This window comes from Perkinsus marinus (genome assembly GCF_000006405.1).
Source record: "Perkinsus marinus ATCC 50983 genomic scaffold scf_1104296944404, whole genome shotgun sequence".
NCBI classification, from domain to species: Eukaryota; Perkinsozoa; order Perkinsida; family Perkinsidae; genus Perkinsus; species Perkinsus marinus.
Genome location: NW_003211409.1, coordinates 263,689 through 273,811, shown reverse-complemented (window position 1 = coordinate 273,811; position 10,123 = coordinate 263,689). Strand labels below are relative to the sequence as shown.

General features: G+C 49.4%; 6 protein-coding genes across 6 annotated transcripts in view; 4 read left to right on the top strand and 2 right to left on the bottom strand.

The window, feature by feature from the left end:
* Nucleotides 1-259: 259 nt before the first annotated feature.
* On the top strand, nucleotides 260-1,405 carry Pmar_PMAR001092 (hypothetical protein; the record flags this gene model as incomplete). Its single annotated transcript, XM_002780454.1, has 7 exons — nucleotides 260-396; nucleotides 443-590; nucleotides 635-750; nucleotides 820-907; nucleotides 952-1,093; nucleotides 1,137-1,239; nucleotides 1,283-1,405. Exons 1-7 carry the CDS (start codon nucleotides 265-267, stop codon nucleotides 1,403-1,405), a joined length of 852 nt encoding a protein of 283 aa, XP_002780500.1. The 5' UTR covers nucleotides 260-264.
* A 232-nt stretch (nucleotides 1,406-1,637) lies between these two features.
* Nucleotides 1,638-2,420, top strand: Pmar_PMAR001091 (merozoite surface protein 2, putative; the record flags this gene model as incomplete). Its single annotated transcript, XM_002780453.1, has 5 exons — nucleotides 1,638-1,775; nucleotides 1,822-1,996; nucleotides 2,042-2,175; nucleotides 2,220-2,307; nucleotides 2,353-2,420. 5 exons carry the CDS (start codon nucleotides 1,638-1,640, stop codon nucleotides 2,418-2,420), a joined length of 603 nt encoding a protein of 200 aa, XP_002780499.1.
* Nucleotides 2,421-2,983: 563 nt separating this feature from the next.
* On the top strand, nucleotides 2,984-4,145 carry Pmar_PMAR001090 (conserved hypothetical protein; the record flags this gene model as incomplete). The annotated part of the gene is made up of 6 exons (XM_002780452.1): nucleotides 2,984-3,058; nucleotides 3,197-3,276; nucleotides 3,320-3,422; nucleotides 3,465-3,570; nucleotides 3,617-3,675; nucleotides 3,717-4,145. The coding sequence occupies 6 exons, from the start codon at nucleotides 2,984-2,986 to the stop codon at nucleotides 4,143-4,145; spliced, it is 852 nt and encodes a 283-aa protein (XP_002780498.1).
* Nucleotides 4,146-4,526: 381 nt separating this feature from the next.
* On the top strand, nucleotides 4,527-5,564 carry Pmar_PMAR001089 (hypothetical protein; the record flags this gene model as incomplete). The annotated part of the gene is made up of 1 exon (XM_002780451.1): nucleotides 4,527-5,564. One exon carries the CDS (start codon nucleotides 4,527-4,529, stop codon nucleotides 5,562-5,564), a length of 1,038 nt encoding a protein of 345 aa, XP_002780497.1.
* A 514-nt stretch (nucleotides 5,565-6,078) lies between these two features.
* Nucleotides 6,079-8,230, bottom strand: Pmar_PMAR001088 (ap endonuclease, putative; the record flags this gene model as incomplete). The annotated part of the gene is made up of 9 exons (XM_002780450.1): nucleotides 6,079-6,294; nucleotides 6,341-6,410; nucleotides 6,453-6,575; nucleotides 6,620-6,744; nucleotides 7,071-7,192; nucleotides 7,242-7,401; nucleotides 7,449-7,598; nucleotides 7,963-8,057; nucleotides 8,104-8,230. 9 exons carry the CDS (start codon nucleotides 8,228-8,230, stop codon nucleotides 6,079-6,081), a joined length of 1,188 nt encoding a protein of 395 aa, XP_002780496.1.
* Nucleotides 8,231-9,130: 900 nt separating this feature from the next.
* Nucleotides 9,131-10,123, bottom strand: part of Pmar_PMAR001087 (hypothetical protein) — a gene marked incomplete at both ends in the record, with an annotated part of 2,807 nt that continues 1,814 nt past the window's right edge. Inside the window, 3 exons of the mRNA XM_002780449.1 lie at nucleotides 9,131-9,334; nucleotides 9,604-9,714; nucleotides 9,768-9,851. Of these exons, the coding sequence (XP_002780495.1) occupies nucleotides 9,131-9,334; nucleotides 9,604-9,714; nucleotides 9,768-9,851 (399 nt within the window). The remainder of the gene's footprint in view (nucleotides 9,335-9,603; nucleotides 9,715-9,767; nucleotides 9,852-10,123) is intronic.

Sequence of the window (10,123 nt, the reverse complement as noted above, 5' to 3'; positions counted from 1 at the left end):
TGTCGGTCATTGCACAACGAAAGCTCAGGTGCTTCAACGTGTGACGCTTGATGTGTTCAAGCTTCCTTTTCAAAATCTATTCACCACATAGGCATTCATACACGTTTAGTTGTTCATTGCTCTCGATAAGATTCTCACACGGATGATAGGCACGGAACTGAGTAAAATTCACATTGGACTCAGCGAGGCCGCCTCGCATGCCAGTCCGGGACTGGCGGTCCGCCACAGTGTATAGGTGCTTCCTCATAGCTTCAAATTGACCGCATGTCATTGGTGAGCGCCAGTGTAGCCGCTGCCAGCCAAGGCGCTGCTGGTGCCATCGTTGGAGCCCTGATCGCCAGTGTCACCGACCCTGTCACCAACAGAGTACTCGTAGAGAGATGCTCTCTCAAACAGGTAAGTGTTATCCTCAAAGGTGTATCTTTGTGAAGCCCTCTTCTAGGCACTTGCCGAAGTGGACGTGGAAAAGTCCGTGAAGTACTTCCAGACCACTTTGCCCACCAACTTTATCAAGTTCCCTCTTTTTGAAGTCCTCAACGAGCTCATCCGTCGAGTCGACATTCCCAAGGAGCTGCGTGGCGTTATTACCGGTACCATTCCTTTCTTACTTCCTTAGCCTACCCTGTCTGAGTAGGCATCATTTTCACTACGGCTACCCTTCCCATTACCAACTATCGCTTCAATAAGTCCATGAACAGGGAGGTGGCACTCACCGACCCTTCCCTTTGGACAGCATATCTCCCAACTGTGGTAGGAGCCTCGACGTCGAGTTGTCCGCTTCCATGATCGATTCGTTCGTACTCTAGTTGAGCTCGTTAGGTTCGAGATGTCATATACGCTAATTCACGCAACACCATAGCTGCTTTTATGGCGAGGACATTCCCTCAAGCATCAGAGTCGACCATCGGTATGTGCGGGCGCTAACAAACTTCCTACTAGAATTCATTTCAGGGCGCATTTCTACCATGTTCGTGACGGTGGTTCTGGCTTGCATCATCTCTGCTCCCGGAAACGAGTGGAGGGGATACACTCTACAGAGACCCGACAGGAAAAAGAGCCCGAGGGAGTTCTTCCAGCTCGAGAGGTTCTTAAGGTGAGCTCCTCCTATCGTATTGCGTCGGCCATGTTGTGCTTAGGTCAACCATCGTGGGCGCCTGTGTGATGGGCACGAGCCTTGGCGTGGCAACGGTTGTCGGCCCTCCAGTGCAGCAGCTTCTACCCAAATTAAAGGATCCCAAGGTGAACGGTTGATAGGTTTCCTGTCTTCTATGACTTTTGCGAGGTATTGCCAATCATCATTCTGGCGGCAGTATACTTCGTGGCTAAGAAGAAGTGTTGTCGCTGTCCCTTCAGCAGCCAGGAGGAAGAAAAGGCGGCCAACATGTCGGAGTCCTCTTCTGCTTGAGAATTTTGTTGAAGATGATGACCGATGATTCGCGCCACTATCATGTGTTATTTCATATTCCCATAGTGTGTTTCGTTCCCAATGGCCCCCCAAACAAAAGATTCGTACGTTTAATTTCGTGGCGCGCGGTAAAATGCTCAGTCTTTTTGTGCATGTTGTGCAATTAGGCAATTTTGGTTTTGTCCATCAGCGCATGTAGACATTGCCAGGTTTGTTTTTTGGGTTCTTTGCCATGCCGCGCAAGTCGGGCCCCGCCAAGACTACATCTTCGCCCTCGTCCCCCGCTGCTGGTCCCACCACAGGGGCTCGTAGGGCTGCAACCTCGGGCCCTAGCCATGGCAGGAAAAGTAGTCAAACTTCTACTCAGCAGGTAAACACAAGGAATCACCCTTTTTTATTGTCTCTCCTTTTGGCAGTCCTCTCCTCCTAGCTCTCCTGCTAGTACTGCCCCGTCCACCCCGGCTGCTACTACCCCAATGGCTCTTTCTACCCACGCCCCATCAGCTACCCCGACTCAATCGGCGCCTAGTCCGGCTCCGGCACCAGTAGCTGCTCCGGCGGCGGCCAGTCCCCCACCTGCTGCGCCCTCGGGTAGGTTATTAGATCCTCTATAAAGGGTGGGAGTCTTCCTTGTAGGTGGTGGTGGTGGTGGTGGTGGTGGGATGCTATCTGGTCTGGCTGGTTCGTTGATGGGTGGTATGGCATCCGGTGTGGGAATGTCCGTCGCCAACCGTGCTGTTGACGCCATCTTTGGCCCTAGACAAACTGAGGTAGGTCTCTAGCCCTTCCACTAGGGTGTATTACTTCTACTCAGGTTGTTCACAAGCACGAAGGCGCACCCGCAGCAGCTCCGAGCGATCCATGTACGGGTCAGCAGGACAGTCTTAACCAGTGCCTGTCGAGTAGCGTTGGCCCCCTCGACGGCGATGATTTCATATGTCCTTTAGGTAAGGAGTCATTCGAGTGCCAATCTCTCGTTGATCAGCTGAAGCAGTGCAAGGCGCAGGCAGTTTGATATTTTTTCATCGAATTCGACAAATATCATGACCAATCAAGTACTGTACTGGTAACTCTGAGCTTGTTTGTGAGGTTTCCTGATCTGAAAAGTGTCTCGCGTTGTATCGGCAGTGACGAAGGTAGATGGGTTATAGATGAGATTCAGAGTGGTGTGTATGTTGAGCCCTGGTAGCGCACGCACACGTAAGTTCAACTTGAAAGCTATGGCAAGTTGAAATCATGGCTGCGAGTATGAATTCATCCCTGGGGTGAGAATTTGTGGCGATACTGATTTACGCCGGTGAGCATTGAGACTTGACATGCGTGGTGATGAATATATCACGTTGGAGTAGTTAGTGTCACCATGACACTGTCATCAGACTCAATATCAATGTTTCCGCCGACTACTGGATGAAACTCGAAAGACTACTGCTGCCCAGGATGGTTATTACCCTAGACCTTACCACCAGCTAGCCTGAATGAGCATGTCCCGTCGTGGCTGTGGTCGCACTATTCATTCGATAGGGCAGCCACAGACTGTGGCCCACAGTTCGTCACGACAGTCGTGCCATCTTCTTTGCCATGGCCTCATCTCGGCATCTCCCGACAACCTCAGTCGATCCAGTTGCTCGCAACGCCGTGAGCACTCTGCCTAGTGTAATCGTCTTCATAAGTTCCTATGTTAGCGGGGCGGAGTATTGGTCCGAGAAGAGGCTCTACGGGTGGCCTGGGATTTCTTCGACGCGGAAGTGCATAGGCAACCATTCCCGCCTGGTGGAATCGTACTCACTTCAGGGGATCGGCAAAATCACTGCTGCCGATCTCAAGGAGAGGCTGGCACCGTTTAACAAGGACATCACCAGCAAAGATATCAAGTAAGGGAGGATGGGGTCACTGCGGCCGCCACGCTTGTGTCAGATTTCTGATGAACAACCAGGAAGAGATCACCTTCACAGAGTTGTATCATCTCCTGAGTGACAATGAGCTCACTGACTTCGACCCGATAGCAGAAGCCTTCAAGGTACACCTCACTGTGTATTATCGTTACCACTCAGCCTGGCAGCTCTATGATCCGAATGATACGGGGTATGTCGACATGAAGACGGTGAAGGAGTTCTTCAAAAAGGCTGGCTATGGCCTGTTGTCCGAGGGCGACGTGGACGCTATATGTAAGTCTGCTCTGGAGATACCTGATGGTATGTTGGTTCACTTTAGTGCAAATGGCGGATGCTGATCGCGACGGCAAACTTGGTCTCGGGGATTTCAGGAAACTGGTAAGAAAGGATTTGAAGCTAGTGTGGACCGGTCATGAAAGATTCGTATCGGCCAAGAGGCTCCGTCTACTGAGGTCGATGCTCTAACAACTGAAGGCGATGTTGTGCCCACAGAGAATGGTGGTTTGACCACTGAAGGCGACGGTGTGCTCACAGAGAATGGTGGTCTGACCACTGAAGGCGATGGTGTGCCCACAGAGAATGGTGGTCTGACCACTGAAGGCGATGGTGTGCCCACAGAGAATGGTGGTCTGACCACTGAAGGCGATGGTGTGGCCACAGGTAATGGTGGTCTGACCACTGAAGGCGATGGTGTGGCCACAGGTAATGGTGGTCTGACCACTGAAGGCGATGGTGTGGCCACAGGGAATGGTGGTCTGACCACTGAAGGCGCTACTGTTCCCACAGAATCGCATTCTCCAACTACTGGAGGCAACATCCCATCTACAGAAGCCGAAGCTCTGACCTAAGGCATGTCACAGTGTAGTTATCGTGGTTGTATCAAATACTCCGATGACAATAAATCGTTGCGTTCCCCGAGTTGGTGATAACTGCTACGATGAAGATATTTCATAGTGTGAATCAAATAGGTCAGATAGTCGCTCTGAGTGAACCAGCTAGAACACACTGCTGACGACACACCGACTTGATTCGAAATAATGCCATCATGGAGAAAAAGATGCGAATAATCACGGAACAAGTTGCAAGAGAAATTACCTCGAATCCGCCTAGCTTTTAAGAAGACAGTTCCTGTGTCGCTGTCTCAGTCATCGCAGCTGGGACAATGGCGCAATTCCCGCTAAGTATAACTGCTTGCTTTAAAGTGGTTTTACTTTTGTTTGTGTTTCATAATGTTTAACTCAGTTATAGTATTAGCAGGATATCTCCTGATATCGACATTCACTGTGACTTCAGCAGATCACGCTGATGACGTTGTGAAGACTCTCAACAAGAGATTCAATGACGGTCACCCCACTGATGATCTTTCCGAGGCCGGTGTCCTCATGCATCAATATGATAACCTCGGAGCCGCAGACTATAATGAGTTGTGGCGACCCTACACTGCTCAAGAATGTTCTAATGTCACGGCTCATGCCAACTGTCAGTACTCCGATAGGATATCCTGTCTTCTCATCAACAATGAAGTCCGCAGCCCTGGTGACGGACGTATTCCACTTTATACATATACTCGTGGTGGTACTATCGAGGACCCCGACAACACGCAGGTTACGTGTTCCTATTCCGAAGATGGTGGCACCATGGACCGAAACAACGGTGGTTGTGGTTGCCACAGTGGTGATGTGACATGCAAGTCCATGGGTTACAATAACTCGTGTACTCTGGAGGGTCCAGCCGCCGACTACTCAGTATGCTGGTGGGGTCCTGATAATCTTGAAGATATGATGGATAACCAGAAGAGCGTCTATAATGAAGTTGTGATTAGTTCTGCAACTTATTTAGAGAAGTTGCCCAAATCTATTCAAGCTTTCTTCTTCATCGCCAATAATAGCCAAAGCGAGACCGAGGCCAGGACTCAGTATGCTACTTTCAAGGCAGCTTATCCTGCCGGTGAGGCTCCTCTCCTTGTGCTCGATTACAATGCAAAGGAGAATCCTTTCTTCAAGGCTGCAGATGGTCAGATGTATACAACACCAGCGACTACTCCAGGCACAGGTGAACTCACAACGACTTCTGCGACTACTGCTGCTGCTTATACTACCCAAAGTGGCAATAATGGAAATGATCAGGTCCCTACGACGACCACTGTTGCTAGTACTGATGATGGTTCATCTGGCTCGACAACCTCGAATGCATATTCGAGTTTGCAGAATGAAATGACTGTTGTTGTTTCTATCCTTCTCGGGACGTTGATGATCATGAAACTTTGATCAGCTCCTCGAGGGGAGGTCTTTGAGCTAGACCGTTTAAGTTTCTCTCAAGTATAGTGTCGTGATCTTTTTTCTTGTCGAACAGCCACTCCACCTTCTCTAAGGTATCGGGTTGCCGAGTTTTCCGCAGTCAGAGGGGTTGTAGATCGTAATAGAATAGAATCGATGGGGCGAAAGTAGCCATAACAGCAAGAAGGCTATCAAGGTCTAGCGAGGCACTGCCAAGACTGGGAGAGTGGTGCGAGGTGAGGCATTCTTATTCGACTAGATTAGGACTTGTAATATCTGGCAGATTCCCTATGCATGTTGGACGTATTAGACCGCATTATGCGCAGCTATTATAGCTCGCTCTAATACAGCGATGAAACACTTTGGGTGATAGGCATCTACTAGTAGCCGACCACAGCATGCGAATGACGTGAACATCTTCAATGATGATTGCCGTTTATTGACGAAACACTCGAACCATGAATCTCAATTCGAAAGACAATAAAACACTCATTGAGTCTCCGAGCTAATCGTCGAGTTCGACAACTTCGGAGGGCGGTGTTTCCACGTCTCTTTCCATCGACCCCCTCGAGGCTAACTCGCAGTGACTAGTGTCTCCTACCGGGTCCTCGGATAACACTGCGGGTTGGCTAACCTTGATTGCCGCGAGGAGAGGGGCGTGGTCACTTCCCATGAACCCTTTACGCTCCTTACCAATGCCTAGATTCTCGACACTAAGTATCTGCAAGGCGGGTTCAACCACGATCGTTGTAGAACAACACTCCTACATCATCTTTCATAGACTCAGGTACGAGAACATAGTCGATTCGCATCCCTTTGCCATAGAATCTACCGAACCTACTCGAGTGACTTGAGAGAGTGACGGGACACCGCACCTACTCTGGTGGGTTCGGGGGCTTCCCTGGAGCCCCCCTCCAAGTAGCGTCCTTCTCCCAATCCTCCTCGTGATGGCACTGCCGATAGGAATCGATCAGACCCCCTGCCTCTAACAGCTCAGCGAACCTAATGCCGATATTAAGCTGGAGGTGCGAGCCTAGGGAGCTGACCTATTTTGCTCAGCTTGGGTGAAGCCTGGCTGCCCGACGTCATCATCGCACAAGCCTGGACTCTGCTTCTGTCGTCTGAACCATGCAGGGTTGGGACCGACGTCGTTCCAACTGGCAGCTACGTTCTGAAATATGAAGTACTTCGATCGACTTAGGAGAATCACAAAGAGGCCGAACGTTCATGAAGGAGGACCAGTATTGTGATATATGTTTGGTTTCCTTAGTTGAGCGCAGGAGTTTCCTCACTAATTATAAGAGTTTAGATACCAATTCGGGTAGAATTGTTCAGAAACCTATGAGAATTTTCTGAAAATTTCCTCAGAATTCCATATCGTCACCAACACATCTAGTTGACCATGTGCATATCCCCCCAACACTGGTGAGGCAAATACTCCACAATTCGTACTCGATATCATAAACAACAGTATCACTGTGTGTGTTGGCAACCTACCAAGTCTCCAAGCCAGATGATCCTTTCCCCCTGGGACTTGGCATTCGCGAGGAAGCTCTTAACCTCACAGTCAAACCGTCGTCGTTTAGCAAAGGAGTCTTCAGTCCACCCGTTGTTGGGCACTAACAGACACCTTCGCAGTTGCCCGCTATTCAATGCCTTGCTGCCTACCGTATGTGAGCAGAAGCTGTAGGTTCTCAGAAGCAAAGTCGGCTAAGATGATTCGCCCCTCAGGATGGTGGAAGCCGTCGCCGCCAACTTCAGTGCCAGGGATTTTAAAATGGACCCGATCGGGTTTAGGCATTTTCCTCATAAACATGCCCACTCCAGCCTGCTAGAGCCAACAGTGACGGACCAACAGTAGTGTCACCAGTGCACCTGTTTTATGTTTCTCAAGCTGAAGTAAAGCTGATCGAAGCCACATTGACGTGTGAGGAAGTTCACGACTAGATCTCGCTCCGCCCCCTGATTCGAGTTCACCCGGTCAATCGCCCCTGTGGAGGAACAGGACTCACACGCCATACGGACCTGTCGAACGGGCACACTTGATGAAGAAACAACGACATCCTAGTAATCTGGACTTGCACACTTCGACACTCAACGTCGCACCAGCAGATGATCTATCGTGTTGAAGTTGATTCGAAAATGTATACTACTGTTAGAGCATACGGTTGCTCGGTCGCCTGTCGATGAGCCGTTATAAAAAGCACCAGACGACTTGAGTTGGAAGCTTACAAGAAAATCACCAACAATTTCCTCACAATTCCCCCGACACGTATATGCGATATCTCCCCAACCGGGTATATGCTATCAACTTGAGTCTCAAGAAGTGGCCAAGTGATGGTATCACAAGCCTTGAGATACCATCACTTCAAAGACAAGTAGACCCCACCTCGCAGACACACAGGACGTTCACGTCATGGTCCTTCACGACTTTGGCTATCTCTTTCGCCGTCTCCTTGTTCTTAATTCGATTCAGTAAACTGTCTAAGTACAACCAATGAAGGTCCGCCATATCTCACCAAGAACCCACCAGCGTTCCAGGCCATCAGCCGAATGGTCTCCGGTACTCTCGAGACAACTGTCACTTTAGGTATCTTAGTGGCTTTAGGGTTCTCCACCTTTTTGAAGAAGTCTGTTAGCAGCACGTTCCTCTTCATATCTCAATTCGTTACTTTATACTTCCGTCATCGCCACCATCCACCACTACGGCAAGAACCCAACACTATTTCGTTAAAGTAAACGTGAATCCGACAACAGTAGCATGGAGATCGAATACAACGGTAAACCTCGACCGGCGGCGCCTTCCTTTTGCCCACAATGTGCAGGTCCTTGAGACTCCTCAAGCTGGTCGGGTTAAGATTCCATGCTGTCACAGAAGCTCATCTTGTGCTTTTGGCTATTCTGCAACTTGTCACAGTTGCCGATATCTAATTTCCCGTGGATCCGACTACCATGTCAGTATGACCTTCCGCCTCGTGAATTTTCACAAGGGGTGCCCTTGCAAAGGCTATACAACAAGACACGATCTATGACGTCATACGATGCTTCCCGCATCTGCATCGTTCCCAGCAGGAAGCCCATGGAAGCAATAGATCCCCCGGCGGCGGCTCTACTGTATATTTCTATAGCCAATATCTGAGCGACGCCCCACAGCATGCCCATGGCCCTACTTCCCAAGGCTATTGGTGCCATGCGAATCGTTCCTCAGCCATCTATTACTGATCTTCTCTCGACTTTCCATGTCAGTCCACGATGAGATCTCTGTAGAGACTGAGCTTATACACCATCGTAGATACACTCCGTAAATCGCAGTCTACTGGTGTCACCCTCTTCGAAATCGATTGTTATTCCACTTGCCGCCTCTCTGCCCCTACCGACCAACGTCCTACTTTTCAAGGAGCCTCGTATAGGGACATCCGTGTTAACTGACGAGACCATGACCCCCGCACTGAACAACATAACACATGGATGAACCGTATTGGTATTTCACGACAAGTTGACACTAAGTTGAATGCCTTCAAAGGGAGGGAACAAATTCGCTAGTATTATAAATCTGTTTACCGACTTTCATCAAGTTCGATGCAGCCCTTATGGTATAGGATACTCAGCACGCTGATCTTCTCAAAAACGTCTCGACAGGGTAACTCGGAAACTCGAACGAAGGCCAGAGGAGCAGCTGTAGTGAGGCCCTCCAGAAGGCACACGTCGTTTGGCCGGATTCGCACCTCCAGTTTCTCGTCAGTTACTCGGGTGAATCTTGCCTGATGGAATAACGCATCGATGGTCCTACAGCAGCTAACCTCAACTATTCGACAAAATAACAATCCTATTCATGGCATTTTTCACGAGGCTTTTTTACTATAAAATAAGTTATTTCCATACCATTTTGAAATATCGAGCTCACAGACGAAAAAAAAAATGGTCCAAAACCGGCGAGAAATAATGCTAACACATACCACTCGCGAGGCAAATTCTGTGCTGTACATGGGAGTTGCCTTCGCTATGCAGTATCCATCCCACACATTATCACCGTAGGGCAGCGTCGCTCTTTCGTAGGCTCCTCCAGCTCACACTTAACGTCATATGCTATCCGTACAAGGGAGTTGTCACAGATGACGCCTGGTGGTCGAGGCAGGGCCATCTAGCGATGAAGACCGATGAGAAGACGGACAGAGGTAAGTCCAATACGCTCACACATGCCTTACAGGCCGCTTCTTGTTCTGAGTTGATCTTGGTTATCCTCTCCCGCAGCCGAGATTCCAGATATTCCGGTGATAACTACGACAGAGTAGACCATGGTGACACAAGGTGTGACACAAGGCGGACACACGATGATGGAAATGGATAAAGCGCTGCCCATGACGAACTAAGCAAGTGTTGTGATATACTTGATGGAATACACCACTGATTATGGCAAGAGAGTTAGGTTCGAACCCACGCCCTATGGATATTCAACTACTCGCTCTACCACTGAACCAAATCCACCACACCTTATTCCTTATAGCAGTTAATGCATCCCTGATCTCCTCTGACACTCCGACCCGAAAAGG